Source organism: Heptranchias perlo, chromosome 5, assembly GCF_035084215.1.
Source record: "Heptranchias perlo isolate sHepPer1 chromosome 5, sHepPer1.hap1, whole genome shotgun sequence".
Classification (NCBI taxonomy): Eukaryota; Metazoa; Chordata; class Chondrichthyes; order Hexanchiformes; family Hexanchidae; genus Heptranchias; species Heptranchias perlo.
In genome coordinates, this window is record NC_090329.1 from 93261673 (window position 1) to 93289186 (window position 27514).

Below are 27514 nucleotides of genomic sequence, written 5' to 3' on the forward strand. Positions count from 1 at the left end.
TAGCTTTCTGTCACCAGCCGCTTGTGCAATCCCAGTCTCGGCATCCGCCACGGACAGGCACTCCAGCGTGCGGCTTATCTCTAGTGCCTGCTGCTCTGTCTGTTAATGCCACCTGGTGTGGCGGGCCCTTTCCGGTCCTTGCCCTCTCCCGGGCGTTCTGGCATCTCTTCTCCTATCAAGGCAAAACACAGAGGCGTGATTGAGTGATGGTTGCATGGTGACCCACTGCATGCATTGGTGTGGGTGGGGGTGAGCATGAGGGTGATGCATGGGAAGGTGCGTGTGCGACATAGCCATGATATTGTATGAGGATTGGGTTGAGTGGTAGTGTTCGAATGGGGACGGGGCGGTGAGTACGTGCAGGCAAGGAGAGGATGATAGTTGAGTGGATGTGAGGAGTGATGCGAGAGCGTTGTGGTGGCAGTGCAGAAGGGGTTGTGTGGTGGTGGAGGTAATGTGGAAGATGGAGTGTGGGAGGATGCACAAGTATACTCACTTTGGCTGACCTGGTTAGGTCATTAAATCTCTTCCTGCACTGGACCCAGGTTCGTGGCACATTGGCGCAGCTGGTGACCTCCTCGGCCACTTCCAGCCAGGCCTTCTTGGTGGTGGAGGGAGGGCACTTCCTCCCATCCGATGGGAAAAAGATTTCCCTCCTCTTCCTCACCCCATCGAGCAGCACCTGGAGTGAGGAGTCCGAAAACCTTGGAGCAGCCTTTCCTCTGGCCTGCTCCATGGTCCAAAATTGGTTGTTTGCTGTAGGAGCATTGGTGGACTGCCCAGTCGACCCCCCACTGCCAACCCGCTGCCCTCCTAATATCGGGCCCCTCGCCTCCATTGTCCAGCTCAGTGGGACTGCCCTTGCTTGGCTCCACCCACACGCAGGAATAGGAGTAGGCCATTCAGCCTCTTGAGCCTGTTCCGCCATTCAATTAGATCATGGCTGATCTATCTTAAATCCATCCACCCGCCTTGGTTCTATGTCCCTTGCCTAACAAAAATCTATCAATCTCAGTTTTGAAGTTTTCAATTGACTCAGTCTTAACAACTTTTTGGGAGTTTTTCAGATTTCCACTACCCTTTGTGTGAAGAAGTGATTCCTGACATCACCCCTGAATGGCCTAGCTCTAATTTTAATATTATGCTCCCTTGTTATGAACTCACCCCCCCCCCCAAAGGAAATAGTTTCTCCATCTACCCTATCAACCCCTTTAATCATCTTAAACACCTCAATTTACACCTATCCAATTATAGCCTGAGCATCTCCAGCAATGATTTCTGTTCCAGCCTTTGCACTGTTACCTCCAGAGTCCCCCAAGGATCTATCCTGGGCCTCCTCCTTTGCCTCGTCTACATGCTGCTCCTTGGCAACATTATCCAGACATAGAGTAAGCTTCCACATGTACCTTGTTGACATACAGCACTACTTTTACAACACTTCTCATGAAGTCTTCACTGCCTCTGTACCATCAGACTGCTTGTGTGACTTCCAGTCTTGGATGGTCTGTAATTTCCTCCAGTTAAACATTGGGAAGATTGAAGCCATCATCATCCGCTCCTGCCACATCTGTACCCTTGTCAATGACTTATTCCCCCTCCTCAGCCATCATCTCAGGCAGAACCAAATTGTTAACAACCGCAAGTGTTTTATTCAGCCCCGAGTTGAGCTTGTGACACCATATCCTCTCCATCACGAAAACTGTCCACTTCCACCTCTATAACATCACCCCCTCCCAATCCTACCTCTGAAACCCTCATTTATGCTGCGTTTATCACCACCAAACTTGACAATTCCAATGCTCTCCTGGTTGGCCTCTTATCCTCTATCCCCCTGTAAATGTAATTCTGCTGTCCATATTCTATCCTGCACCAAGCCCCGGTGACCCATCACGCCTGTTTTTGCTGACCTAGCTTAGCTCCCAGCCCAACAACTCAAATTTAAAATTCTCATCCTTGTGTTTAAATCCCTACGTGGCCTCGCCCCCTCCTTATCTCTGTAACCTTCTCCAATGCTACATTCGTTCATCACCACCCCACCGCACCCCCCCCCCCCCCCCCGAATTCTCCAATCCTCTGACACTGGCCTCTTGTATCCTCCCTTCCTACACCCCACCATTGGCTGTCATGCCTTCAGCCGCATAAGCCCTATCCGCTAAACCTACTCGGCCTCTCCACCTCCCTCTCATTGCTTAAAACTCTTTGACCAAGCTTTTGGTCACTCTCCCTAATATCTCCTCCTTTGGTTAAACATTTTTTTTAAATTACACCACTGAGTGTCTTGGGATGTTAAAGGCACCATATAAATGAAAGTTGTTGTTGTTGATGACAAGATAATCAAGGACAAGTTAATCTGAAAATGTGAGTTACTTCAGAATATTTATTAAAACTTATATACACTTCATGACAGCATTAACAAATTAAAGACAATTATATTTGTAAATGTAATAAAACAGAAACAATCAAAATATTCTGTAAAATGAAAAGCTCTTTTTACAGCGGAGTTCAAGTTAGCATGATTTTCTGTGAAAATAGAGAAAAAGTGTTCAGAAAATCCCAAATTGTATTAATTCCCTCTGTCTATTCCACAGAATAAAGATTTCATTGTACTATTTGAAGAAGAGCAGGGAACGTTCTCCAAGAAATTAAACCAAGGACCTGTCTGCCTGTTTCAGTGGGCATTTTGATAGTATTATTCAAAGAAGAGCAGGGATATCTCCTGGAATCCTAGTCAACATTCCTCCCTCAGCGAATACTGTCAAAAACAGATTAACTGGTCATCCATTTCACAGCCGTTTGTGGAACCAAGCTGTGTGCAAAATGGCAGCACTTTTGCCTTTGTGACCTCATGAAAACAAAGTTCCTTTTGTATATGAATTTTTTGTGTTATTCAGATGTGTGCAGAAAATGATAATTTTCCATTTGAGGTACTCAGTGTCAGTATCAAGTACTCCAAGGTCAGGTATATGATTAGATGTTGATGTTGAGTAAATTTTCCTTGATTTGGCTCAGCTCCAACGTCAAAGACACACTCCATTCCACCTGAATTGAAATTTTTCGATTTCCCACCCCAGCCATCCTGTGGCTTCTCTGAGTAAGATTGCCACAGTTGTATCAATTTGTGCCAAAGTTTTATCTTGCAGCCCCTTGCTCATCGGGAACTAGAATGAATCTGCTCAAACTCGTTTTAGATCCTTACAGTCAGCATAGAGGAGACTCTCATCTCAATAGTCTGGACTGGATTTGAAGCCAGGTCCCAGAGGTACAAAGCCCATGTCTAGCCCATTGTAGCAGCCAGTCCCTCAGAAACAAGAGAAAGATAAACATGGTTTAAGCAGATCCTCTTTGTTGACCCAAACATCAGGGTGAACCAAATGAACTGAACAGTTTCTTATATTCAAACTGATTTCTTCAACTGTACAGTCTAACTAGCCCATAGTTTCCAACCTTCTCAATGGCTAGGTACTTAGTCATATTGAATTCATACAAGAAATAATTAATGAATAGACTAACTACCAATATTGAATTTCATCCATTTTCTGAAGTACTCTGTAATGTGAACAGATAAAATAGAATTGTTGCAGTTCCCATTTTTTAATCTTTATGGTAATTTAAACTACGATATTAAAATACATAAACTGTATATTAATTATTCTTTCCCTTCAAGTGCAAGTCAACAAATGCAAAAACACTTCAAACTGTACATCCAGCTGAATATATTAATTAAATTGAAGAGCTTTACAAATTCACTAAATATAAGTTTACTTTATATGAGTTCCAAAGTGTTGCATATATACACAAATGAATCAAATAGCAATCTTGTACATTTTTCTCAGGACACGATGTTCTAAATCTTCCAATGATACCATGTTTAATGACTAACTGTAAGGCAAGCTGGAGTATAGATCTTCACTGTCTCATCCCAGGCACAGTCTGCAACCTGTAATGAAAACATGACAGAAGCCTTGAGTTAGCAGTTTTTCGCACTCTGTCCATTTTAAAACAGTTAATAAGATACCAAATCAGATTATGAAGATGGCAAAACCAAAATTGAATATTGGGATGGTACGATGTAATAAGTAAAATTACATTAGTGTTTGGGATACTGATGGAAAATTGAACAAAACTGAAAAATCTTCCATTTAGTCAGTCAGCATTTTGACCTCAATCCTGCATGATGCAATGAACAATGTACTTTACTGGATTAGCGTATCAGTGAGGGAAAAAACTAAGCAACCCCCAAAACCGGTTGCGCACTGCACTACAATATATAGGTTCTACCTACATTGATATCAAAAAATCTGATACATCGGGCTGCCTTTAAAAGAACAGGGAGACTGGAGGCATGTAAATAGTAGTGTCTCTCAGGGTTCAGTGTAGTTTGAGCAGACAGATGTCAAATGGAATTTAATGCAGAGAAATGTGAGGTGACACATTTTCGGAGGAAGAATAAGCCGAGGACGCATACAATAGATGGTGAAACTTCCTAATGAGTAGAGGAGCACAGAAACTCAAGGGTTCAGATACAAGAATCTTTAAAAGTGGGAGGACCAATTGATCAAGCTGTAAAACAAACATATGGGATCCCAGGTTTTATGAATAACAATATAGCGTAGAAACACAAAAAGGTAATGCTAAACCTTTACAAATCACTCAATAGGCTGCAGCTAGAATAGTGTGTCCAGTTTTCAGTACCTTACTTTAGGAAGGATGTCAAGGCCATGGAGATGGTGCAGAAAAGATTCACTGAGATGATATGAGGGACGAGATGCTTTAGTTATGAGGAAAGACTAGAGAATTCAGGATCTTTTCAGTAGCACCAAGAGGATTAAGAGGAGATCGGACAGAGGCATTCTCCACTCCCACTGAATTTGAAATCATGCGCTTCAAAATCCAGGCATCTCAGAGCTTCTAAGTGAAGTCATGTTTAAAACAGCCTGTTAGAATCTCAGCCTTGACTGAAATCTAAACCACGTTACCTTGCTATGGATGTAGGAACAAGCCTTTGGCTTAGTGGTAGCAATCCTGGGTTCAAATCCCTACTCCAGACAGTCGCTGCGAGCAGAGAACAGAGATCAGAGATCAGGCTCTGAATTCTGGGTTGACATCCAGCGGTATATTCACTTCCAAGGGAAACAACAACTTGCTGTGGGTGAGTTTCACCAGTTTGCATCCAGGTTACTCAATTAGCCTAAAACAGATAATTAACCCTTTCCATCTCAAGTATTCGGAAAGGGGAGTCAGCAAGTTAGAGTGTGCTCCATCCCATAAACTCAATGGTAAATATGAAGCACCATAGACAGCAACCGCAGAGAAGCTATCAACCAAGGCTTCCCAACCGCCCAGCTCAAAGTATGAGCCAGGGCTAAAAATAAAATCGGTGGTGGAGGGAGCAAAATATTTTTAAAAGGTCAAATTCTGGTGGATCAGGGATAAATTAATTTTTCATCACTGAAGCTGAACTTACCTCATCTTCAGTATACATTTTTTCAGCATAGTTTCTAATATCTGTATTCTATTTTTATTTTTCCAGTTCAGGGATACTTTAGAATTAGAGGTCCTGAATCCAGATTTGCATCCATTTATAGCATCTAGCAACCTTCAAGTTTACGTTTCTTGAAACCTGAATGTTCACTCACCCCTTTCTAATCTCTCATTCAGACATTAACAGATTGGAACCAGTGATATGCTGACTCCCCTTCTAAACATTACCTCAGATGAATGCTTGAGTTGGAACATGTTAATTGTCTGTTTTAGGCTAATTCAGTGCCATTCTGCTGCTTTTTGCTAACTCAAACAATTTGCTTCTAGCCAGAGTAGATTTCAGTGAGCTGACTCACTCCTACACCCATCTCCCCTTCCACGAACAAAATGAATAAAAAATATCAGAAATAACCAAGTGGGGAAAAGTTTTATTTTTTAAAATTTAAAAACTACAACTACATCCTTTCATCATCTGCATTCTCAATTAATTACCTGACTAAACTGCAGCAGCCCACAATCCCTCCACCCACCTTTTTTAACTTTACAAAATGTGAGCGATGAAATCTAACCACCCATGCTTTTCTTAATTATGTTTGTTCATTTTGATATCTCCAGTGAATGTTGCCAACAGCCAGCTCTCCATTCATTCATTAAGGGCACTACATCGGATCCATTAACTGATTTAATTCTGCTTCTATGGCTGCTGTCTCCGAATTCATAACCATACTTTATGCTCAGCCCCAAGGGACCTTTCACAGCACTCTTGGGACAATCTGATAAATCAACTGTAGATCACGGAGATAATTCACTAACTTTTTTTCCCCCTGGTAAAACGAGAGGCGAGCTGGAGTGCAGGAAGAGGCTTTAATTCCGTTTTCTGTACACACAAAGACTGCTTTTCCAACTAGGCACAAAAATCTGACACAATCACTATTTGTGTCATGTTGACAGGCAAAATAAAATTCAATGTAGCTGCATTTTCTTTGTGGTAATAGCATTACCATTTTGCACACTCTCATATTTCACCAGTCAAGTGCATACATTGTTCCAACACCTATTCACTTCTTTGTATTCATTGTGATACAGTCTGAGGTGAAGCATGGCCAATTATTGCTCTACAGACTTGAGCACCTGTTCCAAATTGGACAGATTGTTTATTTCAAGCATTCACTCGGAAGGCATTTTTAAAAGCATTAGTGAGAAAAACACTACTGCCAAATAAGTTTTAAAGGGTTTTGTTTTCCAGTTTCCTCCCCATCTCTTCTGGGATGGCAGCCCTTACTGCCTTGCCCAAAACGTCATTCTTCACGTGAGCCCAGTTAGTGAGGCTGGCAGGTTATTTGACTGTGGAAAGCATCCCAGTCAAACTCAATCGTGTCACGCTCGCTTATTTTCCAGTAGGAGTCGCTGGATAATGTTCTGGAGTAGAAACCATGGCTCATTCCCTTGCCACCCCAATATGCTGCTCCAACTGAGATCAGCTATCTCAGCACCAACTCAATCAAACCTGGAACTGTTCTGGTCAGCATGGCACAGTGCCACATCGAGCAGTACATTTATTTATTAAGCCGATGAGGCAGCTAATAATATTTCAAGAAAAGAAGCTTGCTAAAAAGCTCAGCTGATGTTTCAGATAATCGAACACACAAGAACAATCTATGCAGCCAAATGTTCAACTTCTTTTATCCCCTCTGTTATTTTATGCTGATAGCATTAATTAAACAAGATCTGAAGAACATTGCATTTAGTTGTGGAGTAATAAAAGGCGCACAAGCTGAAAAAATGTGTTTTCATTTTGTTTTGTGATGTGGTTTCCCTGCAGCATTTCTGGTCTGCTATTTGTTCCAAACCAGGGATCTGGAACTTGTTTATAGGTTTTGGATTAATTCATTTCGATCAACTGCAGAAGTAGTTAGTCACGTACCTGACCAGGGATATGTAAGCTGAAATCAAGGCCGCATACAAATTCTGTGTGATGCTCCACTGTTTCAAGCACTGAGTCAGGCTTGGAAACATCCCAAAACCTATGAATGAAAACAAAGAAAAGCAATTACTGTAATTGAATGGACTTAAAATCATATTTTTAAGTTATGATGCAGTTAGTACTCCATTGAACAAACTGACCCATGTGATGTGTAATTTATTCAGTTATTAAAGAGCTCCTGCTGATGCAGATACTCAAAGGAGGCATATACGTGCAAATGCAAGTACCTGGTATTTCTGTCTGGTGAATAAAATAAATGGTACAATATTTCAGCATATTTCTCACTTGATCAAGCAACATGTAATAACTAATAAAACACATCAAGTTGCACAAATTGCAAATAGTGAGTAATTTTGTACTGTGAAATAAGATTTACAAAGAACTAGACTACAACTTTGATAGGTATCAGAGATACAAGATATCCTGTGCTGGATGGCAACTCCTCTAATTTCAGAGGTGAAAGAATTTTCTTTCAGATTTGTGCCATTGAAATGTTTTAAGATGAGTATTTTTTCTTTCAGCAGTGAACATTATAGAAATGTGTTTCCTTCAGCTGAATCTGTAGCCATATCTTACCCACCTTAGTGCTGTGTGCTAGTTTCAGTACGACAGAATCTTTAATTTTTTTTTATTATTCATTCTCAGGACGTGGGTGTTGCTGACAAGGTCGGCATTTATTGCCCATCCCTAGTTGTACTGAGAAGGTGGTGGTGGGCTTTCTTCTTGAACCACTGTATTAGTAGTAGTTTGATACAACAGAGCGGCTTGCTAGGCCACTTCAGAGGGCAGTTAAGAATCAAACATGTTGATGTGGGACTGAGGTCACATATAGGCTAGACCAGACAGCAAGTCGGGTAAGGACAGCAGGTTCCAGTCCCTAAAGGGCATTAGTGAACCAGTTGGGTTTTTATGACAATCCAACAGCTTCATGGTCACTTCTACAGATACCAATTTTTTATGTCCAGATTTTTAAAAAAAAATTTAAATCCTCAAACTTCCACGATGGGATTTGAGCTCAAATTCTCTGGATTATTAGTCCAGGCCTCTGGATTACTAGTACAGTAACATAGCTACTACACTACCATACTCCAATTGATGATTCTGAAACCATTTTCGAGATAGTTTTCCAAAATTTATGCTGAAACTCTATTATAATCAAATGCAGGATAGAATTGATCAAACCAATTACTATACATATTTAAAATTATAAATGATCGCCAACTACTGCTGGCTCTTTAACCTTTTACAACCCTTAACTCTTCCCAAAATATAATTTTAGAAGTCCTTTTTAGTGTGCTTTTAGACCAAAAAAAGTAACAACATACAGCTAGCAGCATTTTATTGAGCTAGTGTTTATACATCTCCTTAGATAGATGCTTGATCTACCTCAAAGGTCCAGTTACAGCCTTACTCCTTGGTACCCAAAGCTCCCAGAAATGTTACTTTACCCAAACATTCAGAGCACCAAAGAATACCCATCACTGTTTTTACTGAACTGATGCTAATATAGAAATGTTTTAGTAACTAAATAGTGCATTAAGTTTTGGTTTTTTATGAACCAAATATTGGAGGTGCAAAATCTTGACACATTCAGGATTTTTTTTTCCTCTTTATGCATTTGGCTAATTTACTTTTCTTCCTCCTTTGATTCATTCACATTCTGCAACACAGCCAGCTGGATAAGCACTTTTTTCAATTGAGCTAAGAATGAGAGCATGTTACGGATTTTCTAACATGGACTAGGTCCAAAAAAAGTTTGCTATGCAGTGTTCGATAAGACAGCTTTTCAGGCTCCCCAAGTGAAGATTTTACAGCCAGTAGATATCTGAGCACCTGTCACCAATGGAACTTAAATATTCAATGATAAAGAACCTAACTCATATGTACCATTGGACTACTCCATCATCAATTTGCGTAAAGATGCTTTGCCCCTTTAGCATTATTACATTTTATCACATTAGCTAATAATAAAAAAGTAGCCTGATTGCTAAAGTCAGTTATAAAGTAAAACGATCACATTGTCAATATTTATATAATTAAACATCTTGCATTTAGCGTATGTCAACAGGACGCAGAAGAATTTCTGTTGCCCGTGAGATGTGTCACAAGTGCAAAGTGTCTGTCACACTTGATATCCTGATTAACAGCGACAGGACACCATAGTTTCAGGAGGAGTCTATGGAAATCTTGCTACAGCAAGTGCAGCTGACAAGGCAAGCCCTCTCCGTCCTCCACCCCAGCGACACTGGGTCAGCCTGAAGAATCGGTCTGGGGGATTGGTATGATGTTGTTGGTCACGTATATGTCAACAGCACTGTAGAGAGAACCTGGATTCAGTACCGGAAGACGTTCAATGATCTCATCGGGACTGTGATTTCAGTGTGACTTCATAGTTGTACTGTGCAGCACTGTTACTATCACAAAATGTTCCCGCCTACCCACACTTTCCTACAGGATTTGCGCTCATCGATATTCCAAAAAACTAAATTTAAATAGCAGCAGTAAATTGGTGGCTGTCCTTGAACCAACTCGATATATTTTCATATGTATCTTTCTTTCAAAGCACAAAAGAGAGCAATACAAATTCGGCAGCAAAACAGAGTGTGGTTCTAGATCCTCCACAGCACTGCACTTCTAAACATCCCATTAGGAATCTGAGCAGCCCAGGAAACAAACATCTCCACCCTGGCACATAAGCTCAGCCTCCTGAGAGATGCTGAAATACTGTTACATAATTGTATCCTGTCACTCAGTTCCATTTCTGAAAATGCTACCAGGAAAATTTTTTTTTTCAGATATTTTCAAGCCATGAGGAAAGTGAAATTTAATAAACTGAAACAAACTATGTGTTTCCTCCAGTTGAAAGTCAGACCATAACTTCACAATCTTCTACACAATAACAACAATTTGCATTTATATAGTTAAAAAAAATACTACAGATGAAAAGTCATCGACCTGAAACGTTAACTCGGTTTCTCTCTCCACAGATGCCGTCTGACCTGCTGAGTGTTTCCAGCATTTTCTGTTTTTATTTTATATAGTGCTCCTCACACAGAAGAACATCTCAATATTTTACAGGGAGGAAAGGAGGATGCCAAGCTGGAGACAAGATAAACTTAAAAGGGAGGTACTGAAGAGGCTTTTGAAGAAAGGGAGAAAGGTAGTAAGGCAAAGTAGTTTTGGGAGTGTTTTCCAAACAGCAGGAAATGAAGGATAGCCCTCCAATGGTGAAGCAAAGGAAAACTAGAGACCAGCAGTAATTCAGAGTCAGTGGAGCAGAAGGGAGACCAGCTGTAATCCAGAGTCAGTGAAGGATGCCATTTAGCCCATCATACTTATGCTGATTCTCTGAGAGAGCTATCGATTTAGTCCCATTGCCATGTTCTTTCCACATAAATTTAACACTTCTTTTCCAAATAAATTTTTACGTTTTTCTTCTCCAAATATTTATCAACTCCCCTTTTAAAAGCTAAAGCAGATTCTTCTTAACCACTGTTTCTGGTGCAGCATTCCATGTAGTAACAGTCCTCTTCATAAAAAAAATTCTGCTAACTTCTTTTGGCGATTATATTAAATGTATGTCCTTTTCAGTTACTGGCTCATTGACCAGCGGAAAGAGTTGAAGAAGCAGAGGATGCAGGAAGAACCTATAGCTGGAGTTCACTCAGTTAAGGGAAAGCAAACAGTGGAGACTTTGAAAATGAAGATGAAGATTTTGAAATTGATACACTAGGGCACAGTGGAGCTTGGTAATAGTGGGAATGATGGATGTGCAGGACTTTGAGAGAGAGAGGACTTGGGCTGCTAAATCCTGGATTAATTGAGGTTTGTAAAGGGTGGAGCAGGACAGCTGGCAAGGAGAGTAATCGAGAAATTAATCAATGCTCAACAAAAAGCCTAAAAAAGAGGAAGCTAACAAAATTTTATTTATTAAAATTGATTTTTGATCAGTGCAGCCTTTCCTACATTTCTATATTCTACATTTTGAATCTGGTCGGAAGCTGGAAGACAAAATAAATAAAAGATTAATGTGGAATGGTTCAAAAGGTATATGTTTGACTACTGACATTATTAAAGAGTTTTTAAAGCACTGCCCCTCACATCTCACAACTATACAGCTCCCAGTACATAATCTTTCCACTTGAAGTTAGCGCTTAGAAACTGTGTGCGGGAGAAAGTGGCAAAGCTAAATACATCCCATAGGCATGAGTGCACACCACATATTTGCTAGCACTTATTTATGGGTCTTGGGTGTCATTAATATTCTTTAACTTTAGCACATGCGCACCTCCATCCTCCCCTTCAATCTACCTCTCTCAACTCATCACTCTCCCCATGGAACACGTTGATCTCCTCCTAATCAGGTAGTATTGTTATATCTCTATACCCCAAATCCCTCTTCTCAGCAGGTATTGAGCTAGCTCCTTTTTAAAGGTGTCCTTTGATCCTGAATCAACTACCTTCTCTGGAACTTTGTTCCAAGTATTGGCTACCCTGTGAAAAAGGTTATTTCTAATCTGTAACCTTGATAGAGGCCTATGAATTTTGTACTTGTGGCCTGCAGCCCTGTACTCATGGTCCAAGATATACAGCTTGTTTATTATGATGATCTCCCTTCACTCTTCTCTCCAGTGAAGACACGTTTAGTCACTTGGAAGTCTGCTTCAATAATTTAGTCCCCTAAGCCTGCAATCATCTTGGTCACACTGCTCTGAATCTTTTCCAACATGTCTATTATCTGTTTTGAGGTTATAATGACCAAAACTTCACCTCATTGTACAGAACTGGCTTCACCGTTGACTGTGCAATGTCAGCAAAATTTGTTTTGACATGTAGGCTAGTAATAACTCCATTCGCAAAACCTCAGAGAATGAAGCAGTCTGTGCCCACACGCAGCAAAACCTGGACAACATCCAGGCTTGGGCTGATAAGTGGCAAGTAACATTCGTGCCAGACAAGTGCCAGGCAATGACCATCTCCAACAAGAGAGTCTAACCACCTCCCCATGACATTCAACGGCATTACCATCGCCGAATCCCCCACCATCAACATCCTGGGGGTCACCATTGACCAGAAACTTAACTGGACCAGCCACATAAATACTGTGGCTACAAGAGCAGGTCAGAGGCTGGATATTCTGCAGCGAGTGACTCACCTCCTGACTCCCCAAAGCCTTTCCACCATCTACAAGGCACAAGTCAGGAGTGCGATGAAATACTCTCCATTTGCCTGGATGAGTGCAGCTCCAACAACACTCAAAAAGCTCAACACCATCCAGGACAAAGCAACCCGCTTGATTGGCACCCCATCCACCACCTTAAACATTCACTCCCTTCACCACCGGCGCACCGTGACTGCAGTGTGTACCATCCACAGGATGCACTGCAGCAACTTGTCAAGGCTTCTTTGACAGCACCTCCCAAACCCACAAACTCTACCACCTAGAAGGACATGGGAACACCACCACCTACATGTTCCCCTCCAAGTCACACACCATCCCGACTTGAAAATATATCGCAGTTTCTTCATCGTCGCTGGGTCAAAATCCTGGAACTCCCTACTTAACAGCTGTGGGAGAACAGTCACCACACGGACTGCAGCGGTTCAAGGCGGCGGCTCACCACCACCTTTTCAAGGGCAATAAATGAACGAATTTTAAAAAGAACAACTACTTGCATTTATTGGAGTTTATGGAGGGTGGAGGACAGGAGACTGCCAAGGAGGACGTTGGAATAATTGAGTCTAGATGTAACAAATGTGTGAATTAGGTTTAATTTGCGGAGAAGCTGAGGTAGGGACAGCAGTGGACAACGCTGTGGAGGTCAAAATAACTGGTCTTGGTGATGGATACTTCCAGAAACAGAGCGAGAAACAGAAAAAACAGAAAAAAGAATGAACAAACTTGCATTTATGTAACATCCTTCATGTCCTCAGGATGTTCCAAAGTGTTTCACAACCAAAGATCTACTTCTGAATTGTAGCCACTGTTGTTAGAGAGGCAGAAATAAAGTGAAAAAGAGAAGAAAAGACAGACACAGAAAGCAGAATCTTTATATTTCCCCCTTCAGTATTGCCACACCCATACCATCCCACACCAAGGGCAGCTAGACCCCAGGGCTTCCCCACCCAGTTTTACCAAACCCCAGATGCGCTCTCTACAGTGCTACCTACCTTCAGGACCCGCTTCAGTGCATCCAAAGCTGAGGACCGTTTCCCCCAGTGCTGAAAGCTATCAGGACTCCCACTGCTGTGCTGCCAAACTACTTAATTCCCATAACTGTTGTGTCAAAACCCCACCCAGTACAAAAAAAAGCCCAGGACACCCCAGAGTCAAAGAAAATGGTAAATGTTAGATGTGTGTAGGGAAGGGGGTGGGGTAAATGTTCCAGATATGGAAATACAAATATTTTTTGATTGGTTTTTGGAAAATTTGAGCCAATCAGAAAAGCGTGACAGATTTTGTGCTACAGGTACATTTAAATCATGGCATGCAATACATGCAAGACGTTATAATATTAATAGGTGTAGAAGGAAATCATATATGGTATTGTAACAAAAATTTGAAGGGCATGCTGCTAATCTCTCGTTTGGCGTGTTAGCATTGGTACTAAAACCATGATATATGAAAACCCTGGGAAGGTGAAGGGTAATTCTGGTTTTTAAATATTTGCTGCTTTGGACTTTGTTTTAACAAATAAAAGCACAACGTTCTCAGTAATCATAATAGCAAATATTTAGTCTGCTTGTTCATCCTAATCATTACCAAATATGATTTAACCAGTTGTAAATGAATACTTGGGATAAAAAGAGACCAATGAGTTGGCCATGAAGGATGAAAAAACACATACTTAGTAAAGTATGACACAATGTTTGCTGTTTAATTGAACAGGAACAATGTGAGCTAACAAACCAAGTTGACTTTTCCTGCATGTATTTTTATCCCTGATAATTTCAGGACTTACCATCATCAAAGACACACTATAGCAACAATACTCTTTCCATGTCTTGCAATAGTGAAGGTTTGACTCTCAAATTCAGTGCATTTTCAACTTTGATCACAATTAAAACATCATATCCGCATACATCAAATTCTGCAGTTTAACTATGTCGTTATATTCAAATCGAAAACGATTTGTTTGTAAATGTTGAACAAAACATTTCCAGCATCAGGCTATTATGCTACTGAATTGATTGACGACTGAACTGGTAACTAAATTATTTTGCATTCATTGTCTTCAATGCAACATGTTTACATTTCTGAGTAACCAAGAGAGCACTGAAAAGAATATCTATCTCTTTGGATGAAAATTAATTCTGCTGAAATACACTGATGCTTCATTAATGTTTGTGAGGATTGGAGAAAGCATTTTGTGTAGGATGGGTTTTTAAGGTTAAGAAAGATAAGAAAAACTCCCCCATATTATCTCTTGCAGAGCCGCCATACAGTTTGCTAACTTGACAATAACCCTGGGGGGAATCTTCATTATAGAGAATACACAAAAAAAAATACTGATGTGAATGGAGCTTTTTTTAAAAATATAGAACACTTAGTTTGAACTTCTTCTAAAGAATGAAGATCATACTTATGGTAGGTTCTCTAATATCCTTCCTCTTTACTTTGTGGGGGGAGAGGGGGAGGAGGTTGGGAGGAGGGGGCGTGTCAGTATGAGGGCCCAGATGCTGGAGCTGCTTCCTCCTGTTGTGCCCTGATATAAACATTAAATGCGATCAGAATCAGTGACATTGGTGAGATAACATGTTGAATATTGTGCACAATTTTGAGTACACTGTAATAAATTGGATAGCCAGGTGGTGAAAGATAGAATAACCTAGAGCCTAGTCTTCAGTTGCTTCCAAGCCTTTATTCACAGAACTCCACATTACACACACCACACCCTAGATCAGCGCTCTCATAAATGGATACAAGAGATCCCATTTGATATGCACCACCTGAATACAATTAACACTAATTGATAAAAATCTCACTGATACAATTAACACACTGCATTTAAACTGGCACAGATAATTGAAGATGGGCTCATAAATAAAAATGACCAGGGTGTTTCTGGGATGAAGACTCCAAATTGAGGACAGATTCGAAGACCTGGAACATAAGAACAGGAATAGGCCGTTCATCCCCTTAAGCCTGAACCTATTTCCACTGTAAAAAAGATTTAGGGCACAGATAATGCAGATTTAATCAGACCACTGAGGCTAAAGTTATACTGCAATACCAATGCAAGATTGGTAGCAGCAGCACGCAAAGCACAACCTACAACACGTATATTACAGGCAATTCCCACTCTGCGCATTGGTACAGATCTGTGCTCCTCTCCACATGCATGCTCCATTTCTGCCAGTGGTTATTATTTTTTAAGTATTAGGAGCGCACAGGCTGGAACATCTGCTTTTGAATAATATTAAAAGGACTTTTCAACAAGTCTTTTTAGTCTGCAGGAAGGTCCCAGGAAGACCACCTAAACACTTTTCAAATGTGGCTTCACATCGCAAAGACGACTGTTTCATACCACTTGGTTTTTAGTGCATCCTGGACTCTGGGACCCAACTCCAGAGCTACACCACCATTTTTGTAATGATGTGTGAAAGAAAGGGCATTTATATAGCATATATTATCATAAGGGGTCTGTATAGACATATAAGAGATAGTAGTCATATAAAAGGTTAATCCTGAGCACCATTTCAAGGGTACATAAGTACAAGCCAGTAAAAGGCAAGTCAAAACTGATGTTATGAAACATTTCTTCACGCAAAGAACAATGAATAACTGGAATGGTCTTCTGATAGGGTGGGGGTTACACTCTGGAGCATCAGTTAAATGCTGTGACGGGGGGGAGGGGGAGGGTCCGTGGCGGGGGAATGGAAGGTGTTACCATTGCTGCTTTTCCCAAAACACTCCATTTATGTTCACAGGAATAAGATAGTTTATGAAACATATAAATCTCTTATGTACAGTGAATGGGTTAGCGTGCCACAGGGCTAACAATTACTGTTATGTTGAGTTACATACTGGAAAGATGCACAGGATGTCCATTGTACTCGCCTGACCATTCAAAGATGGGAAATATTGCATTTATTCTAAGATATATAATTGTACAGAAGGAAAATAAATCCACAGATAAAATAGCATACAGTACTTAACTCTCACTGATACTTAAACCATTGTCTCAAACCAAAATAAAAAAGTATTGAGATTTTTATAATCCTTTATCAAAGTTCTTTAACTGGATCTTAGGCTAATGTCAAATGGGTGCTTTAGCTCCATGGATTTCCACCTCACCATGGTGACGTAACTCTGATTCGGCTAAGTGAATTCAAAAATATAACCAAGAGCTGCAGTAATTATATCTGATTCAGGCAACTTCTAATGTTTCAAAAATAAAACGAGATCCAAATCTTCATATAGGCTGGACAAATCAAATTGGCAAAGGGTAGTTTGGAGGACGAGTTCTTAGAATGTATTCGAGACATTTTCCTAGAACAATACGTTGAGGAACGAACCAAGGAACAGGCTATTTTAGATCTTGTCTTGAGTAATGAGACAGGGTTAATTAGTAATCTCATAGTAAAGGATCCTCTGGGGAAGAGTGATCACAATATGATAGAATTTCACATTGAGTTCGAGAGTGACATACTTAAATCTGAAACTAGAGTCTTAAACTTAAATAAAGCCAATTACATAGGTATGAGGGCCGAGTTGGCTAAGGTAGATTGGGAAATTAGATTAAAAGGTATGAAGCAAAGGCAAACATTTAAAGAAATATTTCAAAATAGTTAACAAACATACATTCCATTGAGAAATAAAAACTCCACAGGAAAAGTGATCCATCCATGGCTAACCAAAGAATTTAAGGATAGTATTAGATTAAAAGAGGCTTATAATGTTGCCAAGAAAAGAAGTAAGTCTGAGGATTGGGAGAGTTTTAGAAACCAGCATAGGATGACCAAAAAATTGATAAAAAGGGAGAAAATGAAATATGAGAATGAACTAGCAAGAAATATAAAAATAGATTGTAAGAGCTTTGACATGTATGTAAAAAGGAAGAGAGCAGCGAGAGTAAATGTGAGTCCCTTAGAGGCTCAGCAGGAGAAATTATAATGGGGAATAAGGAAATGACAGATGTTAAACAAATATTTTGTATCTGTCTTCACAGTAGAAAACACAAAAAGCACAACAGTAATAGCAGGGAACAAAGGGTCTAATGAGTGTGAGGAACTAAAAGTAATTAATGTTAGTAACGAAAAATTACTAGAGAAATTAATGGGGTTAAAAGCCGACAAATTCCCTGGACCTGATGGCCTACATTCTACGGTTCTAAAAGAGGTGGCTAAAGAGATAGTGGATGCATTGGTTGTGATCTTCCAAAATTTCCTAGATTCTAGAGCGGTCCCAGTGGATTGGAAGGTGGCAAACGTAACACTGCTATTCAAGAAAGGAGGGAGAGAGAAAACAGGGAACTACAGGCCAGTTAGCCTGACATCAGTTGTCAGAAAAATGCTGGAATCCATTATTAAGGAAGTGGTAACAGTTCACTTAGAAAATCATAATATGATTACGCACAGTCAGCACAGTTTTATGAAAGGGAAATCGTGTTTGACAAATCTTTGAGTTTTTTGAGGGTGTAGCTAGCAGGGCAGATAAGGGGGAAAACAGTGGATATAGTACATTTAGATTTTCAAAAGGCATTCGATAAGGTGCCACATAAAAGGTGGTTACACAAGACAAGGGTTCATGGTGTTGGGCATAATATATTAGCACAGATAAAGGATTGGTTAACGGACAGAAAAGAGAGAGTAGGAACAAATGGGTCATTTTCAGGTTGGCAGGCTGTAACTAGTGGGGTGCCACAAGGATCGATGCTTGGGCACCAGCTATTTACAATCTATATTAATGAATTAGATGAAGGGGCCGAGTGTAATGTATCCAAGTTTGCTGACGGTACAAAGGTAGATGGGAAAGTAAGTTGTGAGGAGGGCACAAAGAGTCTGCAAAGGGATATCCACAGGTTAAGTGAGTGGGCAAGAAGGTGGGAGATAGAGTATAATGTTGGGAAAGGTGAGGTTATTCACTTTGGTAGGAAAAATAGAAAAACAGAATATTTTTTAAATGGTGACAAACTATTAAATGTTGGTGTTGAGAGAGATTTAGGTGTCCTTGTAAACGAAACACAGAAAGTTAACATGCAGGTACAGCAAGCAATTAGGAAGGCAAATGGTATATTGGCCTTTATTGCAAGGGGGTTGTAGTACAAGGGTAAGGACGTCTTGCAGCAATTGTACAGGGCTTTGTACAGAGACCATACCTGGAGTACTATGTGCAGTTTTGGTCTCCTTACCAAAAGAAGAATATACTTGCCTTAGAGGCGGTGCAGCAAAGATTCACTGCATTGATTCCTGGGATGAAAGGGTTGTCCTTTGAGGAAAGATTGACTAGATTGGGCCTATACTCTCTGGAGTTTAGAAGAATGAGAAGTGATCTCATTGAAACATAAGATTCTAAGAGGGCTTGACAGGGTAGAAGCTGAGAGGATGTTTCCCCTGGCTGGAGAGTCTAGATGTAGGAGACAAAGTCTCAGGATAAGGGGTCAGATATTTAGGAGTGAGATCAGAAGGAATTTCTTCACTCAGATGGTCATGAATATTTGGAATTCTACAGCCCAGAGCGCTGTGAATGCCCAGTCGTTGAGTATATTCAAGACTGAGACAGATAGATTTTTGGACTCTAAGGGAATAAAGGGATATGGGGATCGGGCGGGAAAGTTGAGTTGAGGTCGAAGATCAGCCATGGTCTTACTGAATGGCGGAGCAGGCTCAAGGAGCCGTATGGCCTACTCCTGCTCCTATTTCTTACGTTCTTATGTTACACAACAGACAAGAGTCTTTGTATAAAACCAAAATTTTCCCAACAGCTCAGTAATCAATACTAATTATTTCCTTCACCTTGGGTGGATGGGAATTGAAAAACAAGTTCCCTGGCTGTCTGAAATTTTTTATTCCAGGCTCAAGAAACAGCCCATTGAATTTTACATCTCAGCAGGCCATCTCGCTTTATGATACCTCATGTGTCAACAAGCCATCAAACATGTCACAGACCAAAGAAAATTCCTGTGCCTTTAATTGTAACGTCACCAGACGAAAGTGTACATTTGCTCTTGCCCACAGGCTCTCAAGCAAAAAGAAGAAAGGAAATCAGAAACAGCAGCCATGATTTTCATTTTACGAATCCCAGTGTCCTAACCTGGCGAGAATTCATGTGAAAATCTACAATAGGCATATTTTATAATACGATGCATACGTCACGGTAGGTTTCTATTAAATGTCTGGCTGGATGGCCTGAATAGTCTCTTATGTGTACGTATCTTTGTGATCTCTCAGAAATGTTCCAAAGTGCTTCACATACAATGAATTATTAAAGTAAACAGATATTGCAAATTTCAGTTTTATTGGAAATGTAAATAAAAGATGTCACAACTGAGCACAGCCATGTCTTTCCTCATAATACTACCTAACCTAATACTTAGGATACTTTATCCTTGATGCCGAAAGAAGCACCAAACACAGCCTGGTTATCAAGTGCAAGAGCTTTCATTACATTGGAATCTGGGCTAATGCCATTTGAAGAGTACACGGCTCCCAAAAATTATACTATACGGTATTTATACACTTGTATCTTCTAGTTCGAAAAAAAGTCAGATACTGTAATTACAACTTTACCACATCTAAAGAATGCATTTTGGCTTGAAAACCTTTAAAAGAAATCCAAAGTAATCAATTGGTGCAATGGATTCTGATTTTAGAGCTTAATTTATCAAAATAATCAATTTGGCTGGTATAAAGCCAGTATATGTTAATTAGCTTCAGCAAAGAACAATGAATCATGACATGATGGTTAGCACTCTAACTACACAATTTATTTTAAGTATTTTAAAGAAAGTTCTATTCATGGAAAATGTAATCAGTCAGTATGAGTTCAGCATACCCAGGGTCACTATTAATGGCTTCCAAAATGGATTTTTTTTTTTTATTAATGCAGTAATGTTGTATATCACAAGTAAGCCCATAAGACTGATTAAATGGCAACATATTCAGATTTTGTACTTCAGCAGAACAGTTCTTCATCACATGCCATACTAGACATGACAAAATATGCACTGGTCACCGACTGACAGAATCTTGTTTTGTTTAAAAGGTGCAGGATCCCTCTTTGCTAGCCTATCGAGATTCTTATTTAATAATAATAAATCGCTGTTAAAACTCTACTTACAAACGTTCTGATAAGGAAATTTGGTGTTGTAAACCAGAAATTAAGACAGCAGCTAAAAATTACAACATTTTAAAGTGATTGGAAGCAGTTTTCTTTTAGCCACCGCGCTGAAGAGTTGACCAACCACTCCAGAAAGATGGATGAATGGAATATAACTGGTCATAAAAATCTGTTAATTTTATATAAATCAAATCAAAATTACAATATTAAATTTACATAGGTTAAATGCAGCAAAAGGAACCAGAAAGGATATAAAACAAGCATAAACCAAACATTACTTCCTCTTGCAAACTGAATAGTTAAATAAAAATTTCAAGTCCATTAACCATCCGTTCATGGCAACAATGCTTTCTCTTGAAGATGCTGAATTGTGCTGCAGTACAGTGCGAGAGAGTTGGCCACCCTTCAGTACACTCTTCACGTATAACCCTCGACAATCACTGCTGCTAGGCTATTTGCCGATGGACAGAATCGCATCCAAGCGTGATCATATCCGTACTCAAAACATTAAAAACAGAAACCCCAGTTAATTTGTTCGCCCACCTTCTCGGAGGGCAATTACAGTCAGCCCAACAGGTCCGTGCCGGTGTTTATGCTCCATAGGAGCCTCCTCCCTCCCGAGTTCATCTAATCCCATCAGCATATCCTTCTATTCCCTTCTCCCTCATGTGTTTATCCAGCTTCCCCTTAAATGCATCTATGCTAGTCGCCGCAACTACTCCTTGTGGTAGAGTCCACATTCTAACCACTCTCTGCGTAAAGAGGTTTCTCCTGAATTCCCTATTGGATTTATTAGTGACGATCTTATATTTATGGCCCCTAGTTCTGGTCTCCCCCACAAGTGGAAACAAATTGGGTGAGTGGGCAAGAACATGGCAGATGCAGTACAACGTGGATAAATGTGAGGCTATCCACTTTGGTTGTAAAAACAGAAAGGTGGATTATTATCTGAATGATGATAGATTGGGAAAAGGGGAGGTGCAACGAGACCTGGGTGTCCTTGTACACCAGTCGCTGAAAGCGAGTATTCAGGTGCAGCAAAGAGTTAGAAAGGCGAATGGTATGTTGGCCTTCAATGCATAAGGATTTGAGTACAGGAACAGGGATGTCTTACTGCAGTTATACAGGGCCTTGGTGAGACCACATCTGGAGTATTGTGTGCAGTTTTGGTCTCCTTATCTGAGGAAGGATGTCCTTGCCATGGAGGGAGTGCAACAAAGGTTTATCAGACTGATTCCTGGGATGGCAGGACTGACGTATGAGGAGAGGTTGAGTCGACTAGGCCTATATTCACTAGGGTTTAGAAGAATGAGAGGTGATCTCATCGAAACATATAAAATTCTAACAAGACTAGACAGACTAGATGCGGGGAGGATGTTCCCGATGGCTGGGGAGTCCAGAACCAGGGGTCACGGTCTCAGGATACGGGGTATGCCATTTAGAACCAAGATGAGGAGAAATTTCTTCACTCAGGGTGGTGAACCTGTGGATTCTCGACCACAGAAGGCAGTGGAGGCCAAGTCATTAGATGTATTCAAGAAGGAGATAGATATATTTCTTAATGCTAAAGGGATCAAGGGATATGGGGAAAAAGCGGGAACAGGGTACTGAGTTAGACGATCAGCCATGATCATTTTGAATGGCGGAGCAGGCCCGAAGGGCCAAATGGCCTACTCTTGCTCCTGTTTTCTATGTTTCTCTACGTCTATCCTATCAAACCCTTTCATAATCTTAAAGATCTCTATCAGGTCACCTCTCAGTCTTTTTTTTATATAGAGAAAAGAGCTCAATCTTTCCTGATAGGTATAACCTCTCAGTTCTGGTATCATCCTGGTAAATCTTTTTTGCACCTTCTCCAGTGCCTCTATATCCTTTTTATAATATGGAGACCTGAATGGTTTACAGTACTCCAAGTGTGGTCTAACCAAGGTTCCATACAAGTTTAACATAACTTCTCTGCTTTTCAATTCTATCCCTCTAGAAATGAACCCCAGTCCTTGGTTTGCTTTTTTTATGGCCTTATTAACCTGAGTCGCTACTTTTAGTGATTTATGTATCTGTACTCCCAGATCCCTTTGCTCCTCTACTCCATTTGGACTCTTATTATCCAAATGGTATGTTGGCCTTCATTGCAAGAGGATTTGAGTACAGGAGCAAGGATGTCTTACTACAGTTATACAGGGCCTTGGTGAGACCACACCTGGAGCAGTGTGCGCAATTTTGGTCTCCTTACCTAAGGATATACTTGCCATAGACGGAATGCAGCAAAGGTTCACCAGACTGATTCCTGGGATGGCAGAACTGTCATATGAGGAGAGATTGGGTTGACGAGGCCTGTATCTACTAGAGTTTAGAAGAATGAGAAGGGGTCTCAATGAAACGTATTGTGGGGTATGGAATGAGGGGTCACAGCATCAGAATATGGGGTAGGACATTTAGGACTGAGATGAGGAGAAATTTCTTCACTCAGAGGGTGGTGAACCTGTGGAATTCTCTACCACAGAAGGCTGTGGACACCAAGTCACTGAAGATATTTAAGAAGGAGACAGATAGATTTCTAGACACAAAAGGCATCAAGGGGTATGGGGAGAGAGCGGGAAAATGGTATTGACATAGAGGATCACCCATGATCATACTGAATGGGGGAGCAGGCTTGAAGGGCCGAATGGCCTACTCCTGCTCCTATTTTCTATGTTTCTATCCAAGCAGTATGTGGCCCCCTTTATTCTTCCTGCCAAAATGTAATAACTCACACTTACCTGTATTTAAATTCATTTGCCAATTACACGCCCATTCTGCAAGTTTATTAATGTCTTCCTGTATTTTGTCGCAGTGCCGCTCGGTATTAACTATACCATCCAATTTGGTGTCGTCCGCAAATTTTTTAATTGTACTTCCGATTCCCAATCATTTATGTCAATGGTGAACAACAGTGGTTCTAGCACCGATCCTTGTGGAACACCACTTCCCAAGTTTTGCCAGTCTGAGTAACTACCTTTAACCCCAACTCTCTCTTTTCAGTTTTGTAGCCAGCTTGCTATCCATTCTGCCACTTGTCCCCTGACCCTAATCATGAGTCTACTATGCGGTACCTTATCGAAACATTTTGAAAATTCAAATATATTACATCTACTGCTTTACCCTTGTCTACATTTTCTGTTACTTCTTCAAAGAATTCAATAAGGTTGGTCAAGCATAACCTTCCCTTTTGAAATCCGTGCTGACTATTCTTTAACATATTTTTGGTTTCTAGATGTTTTTCTATAACATTTTTGAGTAAGGATTCCATTATCTTTCCTTCCACCGATGTTAAGCTAACTGGTCTATAGTTCCCTGGACTTGTTCTCTCTCTCTTTTTAAATATAGGAATCACATTAGCTGTCCACCAGTCCTCTGGTACCATTCCCATTTCTAATGAATTTTTATATATATGTAATTGTGCCTCTGGAATCTCTTCCCTAACTTCTTTTAATACGCACTGATGCAATGCATCTGGACCAGGGGTTTTATCCTCTCAAAGTTTGATTAGTTTATCAATTACCTCTCCCTTTTCTATCTTAAATGCCTTTATATCTTTTTTGACCTCTTCTTCTAATGTCATGCCCACCATGTTAGCCTCCCCGGTAAATACTGAGGCAAAGTAATTATTTAATATGCCTGCCATTTCTCTGTCATTACCGGGGAATTTATCGTATGTATCCCTTAGCAGCCCTATCCCTATCCTAATTTTTCTTGTGTTATTTATGTGTCCGTAGAATATTTCACTATTTCTTTTTATATTCCTTGATTATTTAATTTTGTAGTTTCTCTTTGCCTTCCTAATTGTTTTTTTTTAAAACTTCTTTCCTAACCTTTTCGTATTCCATAATAAGATCATAGAAACATAGAAAATAGGATCAGGAGTAGGCCATTTGGACCTTCAAGCCTGCTCCGCCATTCAATATGATCATGGCTGATCCTCTATCTCAATACCATATTCCCACTCTCTCCCCATACCCCATGATGCCTTGTGTGACTAGAAATCTATCTAGCTCCATCTTAAATATATTCAGTGACTTGGCCTCCACAGCTTTCTGTGGTAGAGAATTCCACAGGCTCAACACCCTCTGATTGAAGAAATTTCTCCTCATCTCAGTCCTAAATGTCCTAGGCCGTATCCTGAGACGGTGACCCCTTGTTCTGGACCCCCCCAGCCAGGGGAAAGATCCTCCCTGCATCCAGTCTGTCTAGCCGTGTCAGAATTTTATATGTTTCAATGAGATCCCCTCTCATTCTTCTAAACTCGAGTGAATAAGAGATAGGAGTAGGCCGTTCGGCCCCTCAATTAATGAGATCATGGCTGATCTGATTTTTACCTCAACTCCACTTTCCCGCCCTTTCCCCATATCCTTTGACTCCCTTGCTGATCAAAAATTTGTCTAACTCAGCCTTGAATGTATTCAATGATTCAGCCTCCACAGCTTTTTGGGGTAAAGAATTCCAAAGATTCACGACCCTCTGGGAGAAGAAATTCCACCTCATTTCCGTCTTAAACGGGCGACCCCTTATTCTGAGACTATGCCCCCTAGTTTCAGATTCCCCCACGAGGGGTAACATCCTCTCAGCATCTACCCTATCGAGTCCCCTCAGAATCTTGTATGTTTCAATAAGGTCTCCTCTCATTCTTCTAAACTCCAATGAGTATAGACCCAACCTGTTCAATCTTTCCTCATAAGACAACCCTTCCATACCTGGAATCAACCTAGTGAACCTTCTCTGAACTACCTCCAATGCAAGTATATCCTTCCTCAAATAAGGGCACTAGAACTGTACGCAGTACTCCAGGTGTGGTCTCACCAGCACCCTGTACAGTTGTAGCATGACTTCCCTGCTTTTATACTCCATCCCCCTAGAAATAAAGGCCAATATTCCGTTTGCCTTCCGGATTACCTGCTGCACCTTAATGTTGACTTTGTGTTTCATGTACGAGGACACCCAGATCCCTCTGTACCGCAGCATTTTGTAATATTTCTCCATTCAAATAATATTTTGCTTTTTTATTTTTCCTCCCAAAGTGGATGACTTCACATTTTCCCACATTATATTCCATCTGCCAAATTTTTGCCCATTCGCTTAACCTGTCAATATCCCTTTGCAGACACTTTGTGTCCTCATCGCAACTTGCTTTTCCACCTACCTTTGTATCAGCAAATTTGGCCACAAGACACTATGTTCCTTCATCCAAGTCATTGATATATATTGTAAATAGCTGAGGCCCCAGCACTGATCCCTGCGGCACCCCACTAGTTACAGATTGCCATTTTGAAAATTACCCTTTTATCCCGACTCTGTTTTCTGTTAACCAATCCTCTATCCATGCCAGTATATTACCCCCAACACCACGAGCTCTTATTTTGTGCAGTAATCTTTTATGTGGCACCTTATCGAATGCCTTTTGGAAATCCAAATATACTGCATCCATTGGTTCCCCTTTATCCACCCTGCCCGTTACTTCTTCAAAGAACTCTAATAAATTTGTCAGACATGATTTCCCCTTCATAAAACCATGTTGACTCTCCTTGACTGTATTATAAGTCTCCAAATGTCCTGCTACTACTTCCTTAATAATGGATTCTAGCATTTTCCCAATGGCAGATGTTAGGCTAACTGGTCTATAGTTAACTGCTTTCTGTCTCACTCCTTTCTTGAATAGGGGCGTTACATTTGCGGTTTTCCAATCCGCTGGGACCTTTCCAGAATCTAGTGAATTCTGGAAGATTACAACCAATGCATCCACTATCTCTGTAGCCACTTCCTTTAAGACCCTTGGATGCAAGCCATCAGATCCAGGGGACTTGTCAGCCTTTCGGCCCATTAGTTTCCGAGTACTTTTTCTCTAGTGATAGTTTTTATTTCCTCCCTCCCCTTTGCCCCTCGATTTTATTGCTATGTTATTTCTGTCTTCTACTCTGAAGACAGATACAAAATATCTGTTCAATTCCTCTGCCATTTCCTTGTTTCCATTATTATTTCCCCAGCCTCATCCGCTAAGGGACCAATGTTACTTTAGTTACCCTCATCCTTTTTATATACTTGGAGAAGCTTTAACTGTCAGCTTTTATATTTCTTGCTAGTTTACTCTCATAATTTATTTTCTCCCTCTTTATTATTCTTTTAGTGATCTTTTGCTGGTTTTTAAAGTTTTCCCAATCTTCGGGCTTACCAGTAATCTCTGCCATGTATGTTTTTTCTTTTATACCATCCTTGACTTCCTTAGTTAGCCATGATTGGATCACCCTTTTTGTGGAGTCTTTCCTCCTCACAGGGATATATTTTTGTTGAGTCATAAAATATCTTTTTAAATGTTCGCTGTTGCTTATCCACTATCATACCATCTAATCTGTTTACCCAGTCCACTTTAGCCAATTCTGCTCTCATTCTTTTATAATTGCCCTTATTTAAGTTTAATACAGTTGTTTCAGACCCAAGATCCTCGCTCTCAAACTGGATGGGAAATTCTATCATGTTATGATCACTGCTTCCCAAGGGATCCTTTATTTTGAGATCATTAATTAATTCTGTTTCGTTACCCTTTATCAGATCCAAAATGGCCTGTTCCCTGGTTGGTTCCCCGAAGTACAAGTCTGAGAAACAGTTGCTAATACACTCTATGAACCCCATCCTGCAAAACTTCAGGCACTTGGCTAAAAACGATGCTGTGGGAAGCGTTTGTGTCTGTATAAATACAAAGGGAGCCAACATTCCTCAGGAAATGATAAGTCTGACAT

General features: G+C 40.5%; 1 protein-coding gene across 1 annotated transcript in view; it reads right to left on the minus strand.

Annotated features, from left to right (window-relative positions):
* Nucleotides 1–2359: 2359 nt before the first annotated feature.
* The window catches only part of pex7 (peroxisomal biogenesis factor 7), an 86078-nt gene continuing 60923 nt past the window's right edge, over nt 2360–27514 (minus strand). The window contains exons 9-10 of the mRNA XM_067983855.1: nt 7406–7505; nt 2360–3937 (exon numbers count right to left, since the gene is read on the minus strand). Of these exons, the coding sequence (XP_067839956.1) occupies nt 3869–3937; nt 7406–7505 (169 nt within the window). The 3' untranslated portion in view covers nt 2360–3868. The remainder of the gene's footprint in view (nt 3938–7405; nt 7506–27514) is intronic.